This window comes from Pseudochaenichthys georgianus, chromosome 20 (assembly GCF_902827115.2).
Source record: "Pseudochaenichthys georgianus chromosome 20, fPseGeo1.2, whole genome shotgun sequence".
NCBI classification, from domain to species: domain Eukaryota; kingdom Metazoa; phylum Chordata; class Actinopteri; order Perciformes; family Channichthyidae; genus Pseudochaenichthys; species Pseudochaenichthys georgianus.
The window spans coordinates 4,669,374-4,689,043 of record NC_047522.1 but is presented as its reverse complement, the minus strand read 5'-3'; the positions used below and the strand labels follow the sequence as shown (position 1 = coordinate 4,689,043).

General features: G+C 42.9%; 1 protein-coding gene across 1 annotated transcript; it reads right to left on the bottom strand.

Annotated features, from left to right (window-relative positions):
• Positions 1-1,106: 1,106 nt before the first annotated feature.
• slc22a17 (solute carrier family 22 member 17) lies at positions 1,107-18,741 on the bottom strand. The gene is made up of 10 exons (XM_034108296.2): positions 18,242-18,741; positions 16,448-16,986; positions 9,409-9,512; positions 8,037-8,191; positions 7,689-7,854; positions 6,978-7,102; positions 5,968-6,073; positions 5,534-5,757; positions 4,525-4,636; positions 1,107-3,421 (listed from the first exon to the last, which is right to left on the bottom strand). The coding sequence occupies exons 2-10, from the start codon at positions 16,919-16,921 to the stop codon at positions 3,145-3,147; spliced, it is 1,743 nt and encodes a 580-aa protein (XP_033964187.1). The 5' UTR covers positions 16,922-16,986; positions 18,242-18,741; the 3' UTR covers positions 1,107-3,144.
• Between the last annotated feature and the right edge of the window lie 929 nt (positions 18,742-19,670).

Here is a 19,670-nt window from a genome sequence, read left to right as displayed (position 1 = left end):
GCTTATTAACACATGAATACTGCCATATTTCATCATACTTTTTGAATTAGCTGAGGGCCGATTCAAAATGGCCAGCGGGCCGCATTTGGCCCCCGGGCCGTAGTTTGGATACCCCTGAAGTTTAATGCATCAATAATTATACTCAGAACAGATCATATATATTATTCTGAAATGGGCCAATCTGCATAGTTAGTACTTTAAGTATATTTGAATGCTAATACTTTTGTGCTTTTACTCGAGTAACATCTTGATTGCAGGACTTTTACTTGTAACCGTCCGAGTACTCGTACACTCTGGTACTTCTACTTTTACTCAAGTATTGAGCCTGTTGTATGTTTCCATCTTGTGGTTTCAACAGGTACTGTATTCTAGCACACTTCATTAAATCACAGTGACCTGACACCCCCCCTACACACCTGTTCCCACTCTCCTCTTCAGACGTGCATACTTACCTTCCCACACACCCGTTTCCAATCACCATCGTTAGCTCTGCAGGATTAAACCAGACCATTTCCATTGATTGCCTTCCCATTTATTAAAGTTTCTGTGAGCTTGTTGTCTGTTTTTGAAATATGGATTTCCTTCCTGCCCTTTTGGATGCATTTGCTGGGTTTTTTTTACACTCACCTGATAATTTCAGTTATCAGCTTGTGCCATATCTTTTTTCTTATATCATTAATTAGTGGTTAGGCCAGCAGGAACACGGAGCATTGCAAAAAGAAGAAAACACCAAAATAAATAAATGGAACTCACCAGCAGCCGAGAGGAGGGTTTGCTGATCAGTCCTCACTTGTACATACTTTTACAGAGTTCACACCATACATACTAAAGAGCTCAATTCTTCTTAATTCACTGTCAGGCTTCCCTCTTTCCTCTCCGTCTCAAAACTCCCTCCAAAACAATTCCCTTCCCCTTTGTTCCTCAGGCCACGCCCCCTTACACCTGGAGGGGACAGCTCACCTGATCAGTGCCTAGTGGGAGGAGTCAAGATCAAGCATGGGAAATAGCACACACAAGACTAATGAACTGGAAATAATGTCAGTTGATTCGTTTTTATACAGTGGCACAACTTCACACATATTGGTATTACTTAAAAAATGCCCATGTCTCGTTTATTCAACCAATTTTATTTTACATTAAATCAGGTTATATAGTTAACTGCATAACACTCATAATTTAACAGGTCATCAGTGGTGTCAGACATAATACTACTCGAGTCAAGTAAAACATAGTGATAATAATTATCAATATATACATGTTAGGACTTTGAGTGCAACATACAAAGAGGGGAAGAAAATTGACATAAGGCTGACGGAGGGAGAAGCCATCAGCTAAAGTGTCCTTCTTAATTATTTTAGTAAATCCTTTACGTCAGAGTCAAAATTACTCCCGCTTCCTCTTAAAAATCACGCACCCAGGAAAAGAATTACCCAAGAACACAAGCATACATTGGGATATTTTTGTGAAGCACTAAAATGGCCTTGCTTTGGTAATTCTCCGTCATGATGTAACCATATGGAACATCAGCCAACACACTCAAAAATAAAAAAAGCCATAAGGGAAAGTATTTCCTCGGTGCGTGGTTGAGGAGTCGGGGGTTCATTTGGAGCTCTTGGGCCCTCTTCAGCTCCCATTGAGCATAATCACCGGGCCCTTTCTCCAGCATCGATAAACATTCAGGCAAGATAACCGATGACCTCTTTCAAAACGTACACATTTTAGTGCTGACATACAATATATGTGCCTGGTTATAGAAGTCATATTTAAACTTCTACTGTTCATACCCGTCTATTATTTAACAGCTGGTCATCTAGAGAGTTATTAAATAACTGTTAGCTTCTGAGGAAATACAGAAAAAAGCCCTGCAGTGCTCCCAGACATGCAGAGAGGAATGTTGTGACAGTTTGCAGCCAACCCAATTTAACAATCTTTAGCTTAATACTTAAAAATGCTAGGCCTCTGGATAATTTACTGATTAAGATTAATAACAACATAAATAAGACATACATATTGCTGGCTCCAGGCCAGACCAAAGAATTGGTTTACACAGTTTGAACTCTTTTCTGTTTTAAGGCCTTTTTTGTGTGAGTTATTGAAAAAGATTGAAGATTCAACTTATTGTCATTATGTTTCTCTGCATTTGACCCATCCTAGTGTTAGGAGCAGTGGGTTGCCATTATGTACGGCGCCCGGGGAGCAGTGTAGGGAACAGTGCCTTGCTCAGGGACACCTCGGTAGCACTTGGTCTTTCCGGGACTTGAACTGGTGACCTTCCAGTTGCCAAGCCAAGTCCAGTTGCCAAGCCAAGTCTTTATGGACTTCACCACCACCGCCCATCACCCTCATTCCAAAACTGATTGGTTCGTACAACTGTCCCTTAAATTTGAAGATTTTGCTCAAGTTAACCACCATCTTTAAAATAAAAATTCAAAGTGCTCTGCACCGCTTCTTCACTGTACAGCCTACTGTACAGTTTCCAGCTACATGGTCTGCTTTAACGTAACTCAGATGCCCTACAAGTTAAAGAAACTAGGTCTAGAGTATTTACAAGGCACCAACACTCAAACAACATATGTTGGAGAATAGCGGTCCACCCCTGTTGGGAGTGCCACATGGGAGAGTTTTGCCACATGGGAGCATTTTACCACAGGTGTCACAGGAAAGTACACAAAGCTGACTCTACTTTGATTTTGCACACCTCCGAGCACTTCTCCTGTTGTCGTACACATCAAACACCACAAAAAACGCTCTACGTCAAATGCTAGGAATAATTTGCCGACTACTCTCCGGGCCCCCTCTGGTCTGGAGTGCCGTATCAAGCAGCTAACATCTCTACGACAGACGCACAGATGCAGCAGTGTATGCTGGTGTGCACATGGAGATGAGGATGGAGACTCCCTGCATGTGTCGCTGTTAGATCTACACATGTGAATGGCAGGAAGAGGAGAATGGTGAAGAAGAAATGGCAGCTCGACCCAACCGCCTGGAATGACTTGAGGATGATATGTTAGGAAGCTTAGAGTCTGATCACCGTCCCTCATTGTCCAATCATCTGTGCAGCTCTCCTCCTCTGCATGATGGATGTGAATGTTCTAGCTGCAGAGTGGGTGATTTTAATCCATCCGACTCTTTTTCAGGAGTGTTTTAGGTCTCTGGGTTGGGCGTGGATAGCAGCGGCACGTTGTCCCTCCTCCTCCTGCCCAGCGGGGGGCGCCGGTACTGCTCCCCGTCGCCCAGCGTCTGCGGCAGAGGCTTCCTCTTGCTCTCGGGCAGCAGCAGGATGGACAGCACGGCCAGCAGGGCCAGGGAGGAGTAGACCACGTGGTGCAGGAAGTACCCATAGTGGTTCCTCAGGTCCATGAGCGGGGAGCTGAGGCGGCCCACGCAGCCCAGAGCCAGCACTATGCCCACACCACTGCCCCTGCGCGCACACACACACACACACACACACACACACACACACACACACACACACACACACACACACACACACACACACACACACACACACACACACACACACACACACACACACACACACACACACACACACACACACACACACACACACACACACACACACACACACACACACACACACACACACACACACACACACACACACACACACACACACACACACACACACACACACACACACACACACACACACACACACACACACACACACACACACACACACACACACACACACACACACACACACCTTCAGGGTTACCATCTATATGTACTGATTACATTTTTATTGTTCACTCTCCACTTATCGAAGACAAAATTCTCCTTTCATTTCTGTATTGCTGCTGTTCGGTGTACAAAAAGAAGAATTCAAGTGGATTGTTTTCTTCTAGAGCCTAAACTTATTTTTTTACAAAGTTTAATCTTTATATCGTTTACCTATTGTGTTTCATTTTAAAAGAATTAAGAATAGTTCCATATTTTTGGAAATGCACTTGTTTACGATTACTAACAGTTAGATGTTGTTCTATAAATATGAAGCTGATTATTCTTGTTTGTTTCTTTAGACCATTCAAAACTTGAGTTGAGCATGTCTTTACCTTTGGACAACGCTAGGCTAGCCGTTTCCTCTGTTTTATGCTAGGCTAAGCTAACCACATCCTAGCTGTAACCTCATATTTGGCAGACAGACATAAGAAGGATATCGATTTTCAAATATGCATATTGAACTATTCAAATGTGGCTTAATAAAATGTGTTTAAGAAATATCAGGTTTTATAGAGTAAACTACCATAAACCTCCCCCATCAGGCGTTTCCTTCAGCTCCAAAATATGAGCTAAGCTGTCAAAAATGTTCAATGAAGAAATTTCTCAGATATCTAAAAGCGTCTCTTCATTACTTATAGATACAATGATGGAAATGTACTGCATTTTTCATGTCCTTCATTTCAGCAGCTGAGCAGGCTCATTTTTCACATCTCAATATATTTGTACAAAACATAATTGCGAGGAGAGTTGTAGCTTTTAAAATCAGTGTTGATGTGTTACCTGATGACGGTGGGCATGATCTCTGCAGTGAAGAGGATGCAGAGGGAGGCGGTGGCCTGGGAGGAGAAGAGACCCAGCACTGAGAAGACTGTGATGGCCGTCTCACTAAGATCTAAAGGGAGGAGGAGGAGGGATAAGCATCAGTTACTGTGGACTACCATAATGAACTGCAGCCTTTCTGAAGATATATCATGCTGCCCTGTTGATTTGAAGTGATGTAGTACTCTGAGTCATTTCTCTACAGCTTCCAGACTACTGTAATTAACAGTAGACACAGAAAGCAGTGAAAAGAGGTGACCTGAAACACACTACCATCCAGTGCTTCGCCCCCCCAACCTTTGATGCATGATTAAAGCTCAGCACCTGACACAGCTTTGACATTGCTGCCACTGCAGTGTCCTACATAAACTGGGTGTCATACTCATGTTCAGCCACAAGGAGGAGACTGAGACTCAGGCAACTGTGTGAGAGTGTCTGGACATCATGCTGGGGAAAGACAAAGGCACCTGGAACATAATTTTCCATGAAAAGATCTGACCGGTTTGCTTTGGATCCGTTTCATAATGCATGATTAACTTAACATATAACTATGGTGGTTAAGCATATATTAAGCTAACTTTGACCTTCATTCCAGTTAGAGGAAATAAAACATGTAATCCTCATACAAGCCTCACATAATGTCTCTACAACAACAGAGGTGACTTGTGAGTCAATTTGTCACCCTTATCCTCTCCTGAACAACTAATATGAATTGTTAGCATCACATAAGTGAGACCCAGGATAGACTGGACACTCTTTTGTGCACCAGTCAATCCTGAAATTAAATACGAGCCATCGTGGAAAAAATATGTTCCATTGTTGCTTTCTTAAATATTTGTCCTTGAGCTGCTGGGATGCAAGAAAAATGACAGTTAAGTATCATGGTGTCGTAAAGACTATCAATAGATTTCTTCATCCCTCTCCAGGTTTACTTGGCAAAAACAATATCCTGCAACGAAAGCCTGCTTACACTCCATGAGTCCCAGGAGGATCAAAGAGGCCAGCCCCGTCATTGTCATGGCGAGGAGCAGGATGCCACGGCGACCGAACCGGTCTACCGTGGCCCAGAGCAGCAGCCAGGCCCCCCCCCCCGCGCACACCGACAGCAGGTACGTCCAGTAGAAGCTGGGGGCCGTGCCTCTGACGTCTCCACGGAAAGAGCTGTAGCAGTGACTGATGCCGTGAGAGATGAAACTGAAGGAGGAAGGAAGGAGAAACAAAGAGTAAGCAGTCATTGTTCATGAGAAGTTATTTATAGAAAAGTGGTAATAATCAGTCAAGACACTATGAGGATGAAACATGAGACTGCAGCAGCAACCAGTTCCTGTTAATAAAAGTGCAGCGCAAACTAAAGTGGAAACTGCAGAGGTGCTAAATTACTGTCACGAGTGTGGGATGACTTACGAGGTGAAGCCCAGCACACACATGTTCTTCCAGATGTTCCTGCTGTGGAAGAGCTCGGGGTAGGACAGGTGGGGGCGTGAGGAGGGGGCCGGCTCTGAGTCCAGCTCTGAAGCATTAAAACAGGAGTAATTTACAACAACAGACAGAGAATGATGACCTGACCTGGATTCTCTTTTAATCAATAGCTCACTGTCAGTGTTTATTTATGTCTAAGAAACATGTACAAGAGGACAAATCAATGTTCCAATGTCTATTTGTCAAATAGAGTTTGTCCAATAGCCAGAGAATGAACATGTATGCTATGGTAACACTTGATGTTAACCAATATCCTAATATTTCTGCAATAAAAAAATATTTATACGAGATTCCAAGAATATACTTTGTTCGGAGTTTCAGCAATAGGCGACCTTTGGAAATGCATGGATGTATTGACTGATTTTTACAATATGCAGAGTAATACATATTTAGATTTGTGTGCGGTGATGAAAGTGTTACATTGAGCACAGCATTGTTGATTATAGGTTATAGTTTTTATAAATTATTGTATAGTTTTGAAATAATACAACAAGTAGAAAATATTTAAATATATTAAAAAAAAATAGGTACTTTTGCATCTATTGTCATTATTTATACTTATTTATACTTATACTTATTATTTATACAGTGTGATCTATGGGGAGCCCCAACAAATAAAGGTCAAATCAACGTCACCAAATGTATCTTATAGTGGCACAGTGGATATCCACCATATCATTGTCTATGCACGGCATCATGCCTTATTCTAATTACATGGCTCTTTAATAAATCATGAATTATAATTGAGCATCATTAACTGCTCGGGGTAGTGCTGTGTGTGATAGGTCATCATGTTTTGAAATGCACTGCATCAAGTAACCCATAAATAATGCAGACTTCATAAACTAAACCCAGCATTGATGCAGGAAAATGTGAGCTGCTCTCTTTTTGTGGAGGACAGTAAGAATCTAAACTCTCTGCACACACAAACACACCTGTGAAGCTCTCGTCATCCCTCAGGTCCCTGTTGGAGTTTCTCCTCTCAGTGAAGGAGTTCATGTCTGCAGATCTCTCTGACAGGAGGAGCCAGCGAGGAGACTCAGGGAACACCCCAGGAATGCTGCAGAAGAGACAAAACATATGTTCGGCTCAGTCTTTGCTGACCTTTCACCAGCACTTATAACCCAAATGTGCGTCTTGCTCCATGAAAAACAAATGTAGGTTGCACATAAGCAGAATTCCTCCAGCTTTATTTCTAAACCTGTAATACACTGCTAATAATCATACTTTAATCTTTATTAATTTTGCTTTGAAACGGCAATGGAGGCTAATCTTGTTACAGAAATCCTAGGGACCGCGGAACATAAACAAAGTGGCCCTAATGCATTCTGACATGAACTGAAAGCTTCAGTGTGACGAGGGCATTGGAATCAATACGGTCCCACAGAGGATTCGGCCAGACAGCTGGCATCAGGACACTTTATCAAAAGACTATCAGGTTCCTTCACTCTCCTGTCCCCCCAGTTTCACAGGGAAATAAAACAGGTGTCCATATAGAAGTACACAGAAAAGAGGAAAATCTAAATATGAAAGGCAAGTACTGATTACGTACTGGATGGAATAAAAGAGCTAAAACTGAACATTTCACAGGAAGCTTACAAACAAATAATCCTACATGGATATTTTTTCAAACAGATAAGCAGTACCCGTAACTGAGGAAGAGTGTGAGGGGGGCGGCGCCGGCCCCCAGCAGGCCCCTCCAGGACTGGCAGCCCAGAGCCACGGCCAGCAGCAGCAGCTCTCCAGCAACAGTCATCAGCCCGGCCAGCATGGTGACCAGCAACCTGAGAGACGGCTCACACAGCTCCAGACCTGAAGGGCACACACAACATCATTACTGACTCATTTGGGTTCATCATAATTAACATGGTAAACAACATAGCTGTAGGTGGAAAGCTATATAGCGTTTTTCTCAACTAATGACATACTTTTAATCTCGCTTGTTTGTACATTTACACTAAAACAAACTGTGCTTTAAATGTTGAAATACTCACGTGTGATGTACAGAATGAGGTAGACTCCAGCACTAGCTGCCGCCAAACAGAAACGCATGACGATGAAGATGGGGGGGCTCGGAGCGACACACACCAGCACCCCAAACACCACCGACAGGGTCAGAGAGGCCAGCAGAGTCTTAGACCGGCCCAGCCTGCAGGGAAAGGACACACATTTTTAACAAAAACATCAACAACTTATTCATTAATGAAATTGGCATATTGTTGGTTTATATTTTCACAAATCTATTAAGTAATTAGCATAAAACAAAAACGATTAACAAAGACAGTTAAATCCAAATCAAGGTAAATACATTTAAACTGAGACTTGCAACAGCAAAAAATGATCTTGTAAGTCCTGATTATGCAAGAGCAAAAACACTTCACATAAAATAAATATTAACAGCAAGAGCGTGGAGAACAGAAACGGTCTACTGTGAATATAATAGATAAGAAACACAGTTAGAACTGAACCATTAGCCTTTCTACCACATTCCTGAATGTATGTATATATGATGGACAGCCTATCATTTTTTACTTAATACAATTTTAAGGCCGGATTTAAAGCCTAAGATGAAAACTTGCAGACAACCTTAAATGTGATATTACCTAAAACTTAGCAAAAGAGATGTTGAGATCACAAGAAAATAAAAAAAGGCGTTTTTTACCTCAGCTCACTTGCTGATAAGTAAATGTGATGACTAGCCATTTTGCCATGCAGGTGCAACATTGTGTATCCAGCCTGCAGATTAGCACTGCCCCCTGTTCTCCTTTGTACCAGGAGGCAGCATTAATTCACCAGTCTTAACAAACAGACACTAGGCTCAATTGGTCAGCAGGAGGCTGTTAGCTCATTAAACTGGCATCATCTCCCTCACAATTCCCCCTAAAAACTACTGCTTGCCCTCTGTGATTTTCAATCTGACAACACAGCAGGCACAGGCTGGAGCCATTATGACAATTATCAGAGGTTGTGCTGAATGCAGACAGCCATGCACTATGCCTTAAAAGCTAGCATTATAAAGCATTTCACTTTCATAAAGGCCCTAACTCATGCTTATGTGTAGTAAACCGTGATTGAGATACATTCTTTAGTTCATCTTGCACAAATGTATGTCTTATATAATAGATGGAGGCGGCTTTAGAAAATTACATCTGGGCTTCTTGGTACTAAAGCTATCTTGCTTTCATCTGCAGGATACCATCTACAGACTGGACTTTGGTGTGTGCAAGGTAGTGAAACTGCAACATAAAGACAAGAGACCATAGATTAAGGAACAAAGTGATTTAAAAGCGCAGATGTCTGCAGAACGAGCTGTGTGTGTGTGTGTGTGTGTGTGTGTGTGTGTGTGTGTGCGTGCGTGTGCGTTACCTGTCAGCGGCATAGCCCAGGCCCAGACAGCCGGTCAGGATGCCCAGGATGAAGCACACCTCCTCCACTGGGACCAGCCAGTACTGACCACACACCAGATCCCACTGGACCACACACACACACACACACACACACACACACACACACACACACACACACACACACACACACACACACACACACACACACACACACACACACACACACACACACACACACACACACACACACACACACACACACACACACACACACACACACACGTTAGAGATGATCTGCTCAGGTTAGCACAACAGCATACATGTTAGAGAACTTCAAGTCATGAGGAAAACATCACCGTGCATATTATTTGCCTTACAAAACATGGGAATTATACTAACATTACTGATTTGTATTCATCAGGAATGTATTGAGTGTAAAGAGTAAAGACAAAACCAATGTTTGTCTGTTACAATGACAGAAAACAGAACAAAAGCAAATCATTGATTGAGAAAGTATAACTGAATGACCGTAACTCATTGAATTATCCACACACTTTTGATAAAGTATTAAAACTGTAAAACAAAAGTGTTTCGAAGATCAAAAATATAAAGATCACAACCTTCCACCTCAAAACATGACTGTAAAGTGACTGTGGTGTATGAGTTCTGAAGAAAACACAAAGACAAGTCGAAGCTCTTTGCTCACAAAGAGAGTTTTTAATGCGTCGCCTTCTTATCTGCATCTTTTATAGCCTTAAGACAAAATGTATAACACCACTGAGCATTCACATTTATTGTTAGCTTGAATTACTCGTGAAGAAATATGCCTTTGGCAAATCAAATCAACTTAATGAATTACTTGGATTCAAAAGGCAACGCAGCTCAAGGCTTTAATTTAAGTTATTATTATTCAATAACTTCACAGAGATAGAACAAGAGAATTACAAATAACACTTATTCAGCTTTGTTTTGTTAAATATTTATGAGTACACTTAAATTGCAAAAGGCTGAGAGAATAATGCAGTAAAAGTAAAATTATAACAAAGGAATACTTAACTAAAATATTACTTTGTATTCAGAAAATGATATTACTTGTATAATTAATAGTAGTACTGGCAGTAGTAGTATCACATGCATTAACTGTGTGACTGTACATGTACTGCTTCTACATTAGAAGTCAGAAAATGTGTAAAGAACAAAGTTTTAATCACATTAAGCCGACTCAATGATTTGCATTAACAGCTGAGCTCTGTTAATGTCTGCATCCACTGAGAGCCAAATTATTTTAATGATGTAGAGAGGGGAGCAGAGGGCTGGTCGTAAAAAGGCCTTACATAATTGGAGCCCGTGCACAGAAACATAAAAGCCTGTCACATAATATCAGCGGTCGTACTGCTGAGGCTCGGAGCCACTACAGTGCACACCGGGCGGGTAAAGGGCAGCAAAACAAAGCTTTGTGCTCACAGGGAGGACTGCTGAGGACAACAGGAGGAGGTGAAATGCAAACAAACAGGTTGGTGAGCTCCTCAGACCGGTTCTACAGATGACGCTCAGGCACCATCAGGCAGCGATGCTCTGGGAGGAAACCTGCAACCAAGTCAACCTTTAACATTTCTCACTGGGCCTCGCCTTGGCTGGGAGATAAGCTCAACTGAGACTTTGCCAACTCACGTTTGGTTGTACTTTTCCACTCAATTTATCATTAGTCAGACTCTGGACAAGAACAGATTTGTATCAAAACGTTAAAGCCTGTTTAGTACGGTTTAGCTTTATACCAAGACAAATCTTATGATTATATAATTTTGCTTTGCTTTTAGGACTTAACACTTTGCAAAACCCATCTGATTGTGATTATATAAAAAAGGGAATGTTTGAACTATTCTTCTAAAAGTAAATTTTTTTTTAAATATTATATAAACAGATGTCTTTCTTTAAACTGTGTAATAACATTTTTAGGTTTGGAAATTTCGGCAAAAAACAATACTTAAATCAGAATAGTTTTTTGCTAAATATTATAGCTTTAAGTAAATAATGCACCTTCTGGGATTACAATTAAAAATTCTGAATATAATGTAGTAAATGTATTGGAAAAAAATCAATTGTGTTAAACCTGATATGAGTTTTCTATTAAAACGCTGCCATTAATGCAGTCCCGCTTATTGATTTGCTAAATGATTCCAAATGGGCATATAACACCAAGATATAGCTATTGAGGGTTGACATATTAATAACCTCAGGGAACATTATCATCATTCTTCCGAACCGTAACGATGACGTCGAGGAAGTGTCTGTGCATTAGCCGTGGACCCAGCACAGGTATGTTAAGTTGAGATGCCTCTCGTTCAGTGACACAGAATGTATTGACTGTGGTGGAGGAGAAGCTGATTAGAGCACCTCCTGCTTCCTGCTCAGAGACTGCCAGCTCAGCACGGAGGAACAGATCATCATGACAGCGGAAATACTTTAGGAACTAAACCTGATTTAAGAGACAAAATAGAACAGTGTCCATGTCCCGCTCAGTATGTAATACAAGGGGAGGACGAGAGTGTAAGCTTGTAATTTTCCATGTGTCTATAAGAATGCATGTGCACACTTTATCCTGCTCAATGCCTCCCTTGGCAGTGTGTATGTCTCCTCAGCTTGCTGCAGTGCTGTGGGTGGATTACCAGCAAACTGCCCTAATACCACGGACTATAGGCCTGGGTGTGGTTCCCACATTAGAAGGCACCAGAAATATAAACAGACACACAGTTTCCACTCGGTGACCTGCCCCAGTGGCTCTGTTGAAGACATTAACAAGCGCAAGTCAAGGGTTCTGCTATTGAATAAAGGGGCAAATGCATGTTTACTCCCATCCATTGCAAGTTAAACAAGCAGTGTACAAAGTGACACTTTAATGCATCAACACAGAATGTACTTGCTGTGTTTATAACATTGTCTACATGTAAGGATAATTATAATACATTTACACAGAAGCTGCTTTCTTTTATTAATTTAAACAACATAAACCAGCTTTCATCAACAGCCAGACCTAAATCTATAATGATTATACGATATACAATTGTTGATACAGGGTTATCATTCTAACCTGTAGAAATCCCTGTGTTTTAGGGGAAAAAATGTGATTCAAAGCTAAGATAAATACATAGTAACAAATATTTACTCTTCCACTGTAGCTTATCTTCAACATTGTTCTGCTGTTTAAATAAGACAACTATAATAATAATGGGTTTCATTTATAAAGCACTTCATATTTGATTTAAAATCCCAAAGTGCTACAAGCAGTGAGCATGAACAGTATAAATAAACATTACACAGCACGGTAGAATTAATAAAAAGCAATACAAAATTAAAATGAACAATAGAAATAAAAATAAAATAAAATGGTGGTAAAAAGGTCTAGGCATAGGTTCTACTGAAAAGATGGGTTTTGAGGCCTTTTTTAAAAGCCTCCACGGTCTGTGGTGCTCTCATGTGGTCGGGGAGAGCGTTCCACAGACTGGGTGCAGCCGAGCAGAAGGCCCGGTCTCCCATAGTACGGAGCTTAGTCCTGGGGGGTTTGAGGAAGTTGGAGTTGCTGGAGCGGGTGGTCTGCAAGGAGGTATGGGGGATGAGGAGTTCCTTGAGGTAGGGAGGGGCAGTTCCATGGGCACACTGGTAGGTGAGGACGGAGACCTTGAATTCGATCCTCAGTTCCACGGAGAGCCAGTGTAGTGCTTTAAGGATGGGGGTGATGTGATCGCTGTTCTAAATGTATTGCAGCTTCTGGATGCTTTTGTTAGGGATCCCGATGAGGAGTGCATTGCAGTAGTCAAGCCTGGAGGAGACAAAGGCGTGGACCAGCTTTTCGGCGTCCGACAGAGTGAGTGTGGGGCGGAGTTTGGCGATGTTCCTGAGGTGGTAAAAGGAGTTCTTGCACAGCTGTTTGATGTGAGCCTCAAAGGTCAGATGGGCATCCATTTTCCCACCCAGGTTGGTGACTATTGAGGAGAGGGTAATGTCCTGGCCGGAGAAGGTGATGGTGGTGATGGTGGATGACCGAACCTGGTGTGGGGTGCCAACTATAATGGCTTCGGCCTTGGAGCTGTTGAGTTTCAGGAAGTTCTGCTTCATCCACGCCTGCATCTCCTCCATGCAGGCAGTGAGTGTGGGTGAAGGCAGGGCTGCAGAGGAGGTAGGGTTGATCCTGAGGTAGAGTTGGGTGTCATCAGCGTAACAATGGAACTGATGTCGGCTGATGATAGAGCCAAGGGGGAGAATGTAGAGTGTGAAAAGGGTGGGGCCGAGAACTGATCCTTGAGGGACACCACAGGTGACGTTGTGGGTATCCGACTCTGCATCGCCCAAGGAGACGTACTCTGTTCTCCCGGTGAGGTATGATCTGAACCAATCAAGGGGAGAGACAGAGAATCCGATGGTGGAGTGCAGACGATGGAGGAGGATGCCGTGATCGACGGTGTCGAAATCTGCAGTGAGATCAAGGAGGATGAGGAGAGAGGGAGAGCCAGCATCAGCCGACATCAGCAGGTCGTTGGTGACCCTGACCAGGGCAGTTTCTGTGCTGTGGCCTGAGCGGAAACCAGACTGGAACTTCTCAAATAGGTTGTTGAAGTTTAGGTGGTGCTGGAGCTGAGCAGAAACTAGTTTTTCCAGCATCTTTGATAGAAAAGGAAGGTTGGAAATGGGTCTGTAGTTGGCCAGGACTCCCGGGTCAAGGGAGGGTTTTTTGAGACGAGGTTTGACGACAGCGGTTTCTAGGGCAGAGGGGACATGGCCAGCCTGGAGAGAGAGGTTTACTATCTTAGTGATCATGGGGATCATGGTACAGATGTACGATTTCACAAGAGCTGACGGAAGGGGGTCCAGGACACAGGTGGAGGGCTTCATCCTCCCAACGATGCCCTCAACCTCTCGCTGAGAGATGTCCGTGAAACAGCGAAGAGGCTGGGTTGTCCCAAGCTGTGGGTCAGCAGTTGGAACTGGAGGTGCAGAGGGGCTAGAGAGGATGGAGCGGATGGTGTCAACTTTGTTTGTGAAGAAGGCAGCGAAGTTGCTACACTGCTTCTCAGTAGAGTCGGAGTGGAGAGGACTTTGGGGTTTGAGGAGGTGGTTTATGGTGGAGAAGAGTTGCTTGAACTAAGTTACATTTCAAAGAAACAAAAGTATGGCCACAAGCGAGACATTTGTATGTACCACTCTTTTTTTATATTTGTATATGTTTTGGTTTATAAAGTACAAAACTGATCCAAATCATATTCCGAAGCATGACCTTTAAGATTAAGATCAACCTTGGTGTTCATTCATTTAAAGGGGACCTATCATGCAAAATACACATTTGTATGCATGCATATGTGTCCCCGGTGCGTCGGGGAACTCACGCAGCATCAGAAAATAAAACCCTTTCTTTTTTCCTCCGTACCCAAATCTTTTTAAAACGGGGATACAACGAGCGGATACAGATTTGCTGCCGATATGACGTCAAATCGGCGGCAGACCCACACAAAGTTGCTGTCAGAAACAATGCCCGACATGTTTTGGACGTAATCTCGTCTTTGTTTACATTAGCAAGCCTCGCTAACACTAAGTGCTACCTGTACTGTTGAGCACGTGTTTAAAAAGCAGGGGGGAAAAGGGAACTCACCTTGTGATAAACCCGCAAGAGAAAAAGCATTTGAGCTCCATACTGTTTCAGAAATAATCTTTGATGTGGTTTAGAACAGGATGGTGTTTTATCACAGCAGAATTGTACTTTATCTCCGCTAGAATTCTGATCAGGCATTATCTCCGCATCCTCTTTTTTTTTTTTTAAAGCTAAGGACCCAAATCCGTTTCTCTAAGGCCCAATCCCAAACCACACACTACACCCTACCCCTACACACTCAACGAGGCTCCCTCCTGTCAGATGGATGGAGTAAATACAGTGGCAAGCTTTGGGACGGCCTCCCCTCTCTCCGGCAGAAACAGTTAATGCCGTAACTGTATGTAACAACGGTTTCAAATCAGCATCTCTTTGACAAAAAATGTAAATTAATAGCTCAAATAAAACTCCAAACATCTTTAATTGTGTTACTTTTTTGTAAAAATCTTTTAGTTTTAAACCTGATGTTTATAATCTTCTTAGTTTTTGCAACAGTCTGTAAATATACACAACTGTATATATATGATAAAATGCACACATTTACCTTTTTCTAGACTAAACACAGGTATGATCCTAAGTTAAAACATATGAGGTTATCATGAGGTTGTTAACATCGCAATTTATCAGTGGATGTTTGCTGGAACTACTTGTTAACAGCGTGTTTCCTGACAGACACACACAGCGTTGAGACCGGTCAGGTAGTGACCGGTCTCCAGTCAGCGCCGATGCAGACTCGCTGTTTGAGGGCTTGATCGCCCATTCCCAAACAAACATTTCTGAATGAGTCACCGGGCATTCTTCAACGTGGTTTCACAACTTTCTCGAAAGGTGCCAAAAGGTTAGTCAGATACTCAGGTGTTTTCCGATTGCCGGCTAACGCAGCGAGTCTCAAGCAGAGGTGAGAAGCTGACCAATCATGTGTAATTATGTTGTGTAGCAGGGATGTGTTTGGAACAACAGCATCATCCTGTCCTGGGATTCATTTCTGACAACAGTCTGACTACCTCACACGCAGGTACTACACACATCAGTTCCTGCAGCAAACAGCAGCTTTGTTTAGGGAAATGGCATCAGGGATCTCCCAAATCTCTGACATTGGCCTTTTTTTTAAAGGAAAGAGTTTTCACAACAACTCATGTCCCCATACAAACCTTACAAAAGCAATTAAAGGCTCAAGGATCTACTGTACAACCACCAGCATAAGACTTTTTGTCCGACTAATCCGAAAAATGTGCAGCTTAAATTTAGCAGGGCATTGCAAAGAAGGAAGCTGCATGCTCAGCAAGACCCTCCTGTGGATAACTACCGTTTCAGCATTTTAAAGACCTTAGTTCATACATAAACAAAATGTTATCCCCCCCACAAAAAGGCAAAACAATAAACTATGCTAGGATTGTAATGAGAGGGTTTAGGAGCTTACCTCAGTGACGATGTTGTTCCTCAGTCCTTCCGTGACATTGTAGTCCCATCCGGCCTCGCAGTCCACCACCGCTGACTGGCTGCCGTTGAGGTACTGCTTACAGTGAGACAGGCCCCCGCTCTCCCCAGGTCTCCCCCCTTTCTCCCAGGGCAGGGAGGCGTTCAGCACCTCGGGAGACGGTAAGGGCCCCGGCAGGTGGCAGTGGTGGGGCGAGGAGAGGGTGATGAGGGGGTCGGAAGACAGCAGGAAGGCCAGGAAGAGGTTGGGCAGGATGGAGAGAGCTATCAGGACTCGCTGCTTCTTCCTGCCCAGAGCCAGCACCATCACCTCACCCGTGGGAGGCAGGGAGGGCGGGGGGGGGAGGGAGGAGGAAGACGGGGCTGGGGAGGAAGGAACAGGGGAGGAGGGGAGGGATGGAGGGGGAGCAGGGCATGGGGATGGGGAGACAAGAGGGGGAGAGTCTGGGGAAGTCATTGCTGGTGTTTAACAGGGAGGATGTTGTGAACACGGTTGGTTCTCAGGTAGAGAGACGTGGAAAACTGTGGAAAGAAGAAGAACACAGGATTATTTTATAGTTTAAACAACAGAATATTTAACAAGATTATAAAAACATTCAAAACATAGTAAAAAGCTACCAAAAAAATAGTAAATGAATGATGGCTGAATTCCATTTAGCTACTTCCATAGTGTCCCGGTATCATGCTTACTTCCAGTATTTAAAATCTGATTATTTATTTGACATAATGGCATTACTAAAATGCTAGGGTGTGTCTGCTGGACCACGTGTTGCACGTCACTTGAGGAGTGACACTGGTGTGAAAGTTCACAGGAACGCAGCATTTTGGCCCACACTTGCAGAGTAAGGGGACACACTGGGTCCTTTCACAGTGAGACTACACTATTTTAAATACTGAGCAAATATCTGTCCACACTTTTCTACTGAACAGAAGCACACTGTACCACACAGGAGGAGGTTGTTTATTTAATCAAATTCTGTCCATCCACAGAGAGTACATTTACCACTGGGGTTATGAGATCATACCTGAACACTTCTCATGTAACCACATGTGACCCAATTTCAGAATAGATAAAAGAGCTCAGATGATAAATGAGGATTTGTAGGCCAAAACAATTATGGATAAATACATGTAATGTTTGCTGTAGCCCTATTTCAGACCCAGTGGTGTTTTATGCTTCTAAAACTCTAGATATTGGTTGTATGCATGTTAAGAAATCAAAGTTGATTTATGCTGACAAGTGTTGCTATAACAGCAACCATACAGTCAGTAGCCTTTATGGGAACATAAAGAGACAGACATGGACATGTATAGTTAAAAAGATTTGTAGTTAGAGAAAACCCCTGAAGTGATGGGTGTTTTCAGGGAAGAGGGAGCCCTTGCCTCTCTGTATTACAGCAGTGTTCTCGGTTGAGGGCAGGAATGTGAACAGCCTGTGCTTTCCTCTGTCGGTGCACATGGAGCTCCTCTAACAGCCAGTGTTGTTGCCTTGCACAGGGCCAGGAAGTCTTTCCACAAAACAAACAAAAACGGAATCCCAATGGGTTACATAAGAACTTTTACACGAGGGGGTGACAAGGGACGTGGGGGGAATTAACACCCAGGGGCTGGCTGGCCTCTGTGCAGTAGCTACTAACAATAAAGAGACAGCGGCAGTGTGAGGAGAATTAAATGAAAATGGTAAGGAGTGGAGCGGACTCGAACCAGCTTTGATACAGACTAACACCTGCTCCAAACGCATACAGTGACTGCGTGGCAGACGCATACTGTTACTTACCCCCTTTAAAGTGTTGTCAAATGTGAGCGAAAATGCTACTGCCAGTGGTCTCTTCCAAGCGTCCAACACATTGCGGGGTAAAGGGGGAGTACTTTCACCGCATTCACCGAGTCTCCTCCGTCTTGTCTGTTATATGGAAATACATGTCCGTCCAGGAGAAGTGTCGTAGCCTCCAATAAGCACCGCTGCTGCCTTTGACACACGCAAGGACACCGGACTCCTGTTAGCCACTTTCACATGAGATGATGCTACTGCTCTCTCAACGTCGCTGCTTTTCAACGCTGCTGCTTAGTCCATTTGTTCTGCCTGCCAAGATTACAGAAAATAATGAAATAAGGCATAATTGTTTCCGACATCATCTTAAAGGGGAACGTGTCGTCGGTCAGCCGGTCGCGGACAAAGAGCGGGTGGAGAGCGGCATTGGGAGAAGCCTGTTTATAGAGACCAGCAGCTGGCGGGACACTTCGACCCCACTCGGCTAAAACCGGCAGAGCGACGTCGCCTCGTCTCCCTGCTGCCGAAGATCCTTTATTATGAGCTGGTGTTTCACTCTGCAACAAATCCTGCTTCATCTGTTCATGTATTTATTGACCATCGAGATCAAAATGGTCAATGTCCCTGACCATTTTCGTCTCAATGATGGGAAACATTCAACTACATTCTTATGATAAAAAAGGTATAAAACAAAAAAGAGTCTGAGTGCTAGGCCTATATTATAACAGATTTAGGTAAAAAAGGATAACATGCAGAATTACTTATTGTAGGGATTACATACTCTAACCCAGTGGTTCTCAAACTTTTTCTGTCATTCCCCACTTTGAACAGGTGGGCCTTTTCAAGCCCCACCTGTTCCTCGCCGCTCCAATAAAATGGTAGGCCAAGCTTAAAATTGTCAAATGTATCGTTCTATAACAGGGGTCTCCAACTTTTTTTAGGATGAGGGTTACTTTAAAAAAATAAAACAAGTCGTGAGCTACTTTTACTCCTCTTTTTTGTTTTTTTGCAGTGTATATATTTAGCACATTTGAACATTATTATATGCTACCTTTAACCTTTGAGTGCTGTTTGGGTCTGTGGGACCCGTTTTCAGTGTTTACTAAAATAAAATGTATGCAATTTAATTATTTTAATCTGCTTTATTTGGTGGTGGACGTCACATCCTCGAGGGTCCGGGGGCATGCACCCCCAGGAAGATTTTTTTTAAATGTTGAAGTTGAATGCATCAATCTGGTGCACTTTGAGCTAGGGCTGCTCAATTAAATCGTATTTTAATCGCAATTACCATTTTGGCTTGCAACGATTATGAAAACAACATAATCGAAATAAAACGATTTTATTTATTTTTTAAATAGGTTTTTCAGTTGAATTATACTTAAAGTTCAGGGTAATCAACTGTTAAAAACATACTTTTCAAATTATTTTCTTCAAT

What these genes read in the sequence shown, in the direction of transcription:
- slc22a17 (XM_034108296.2), bottom strand. Translation starts at nt 16,921, where the DNA reads ATGACTTCCCCAGACTCTCCCCCTCTTGTCTCCCCATCCCCATGCCCT. An exon ending in GGATGACGAGAGCTTCACAG is followed by an intron (nt 6,074 to 6,977) that starts GTGTGTTTGTGT and finishes TTAATGCTTCAG; the next exon opens with AGCTGGACTCAGAGCCGGCC. An exon ending in ATCATGCCCACCGTCATCAG is followed by an intron (nt 3,422 to 4,524) that starts GTAACACATCAA and finishes GTGTGCGCGCAG; the next exon opens with GGGCAGTGGTGTGGGCATAG.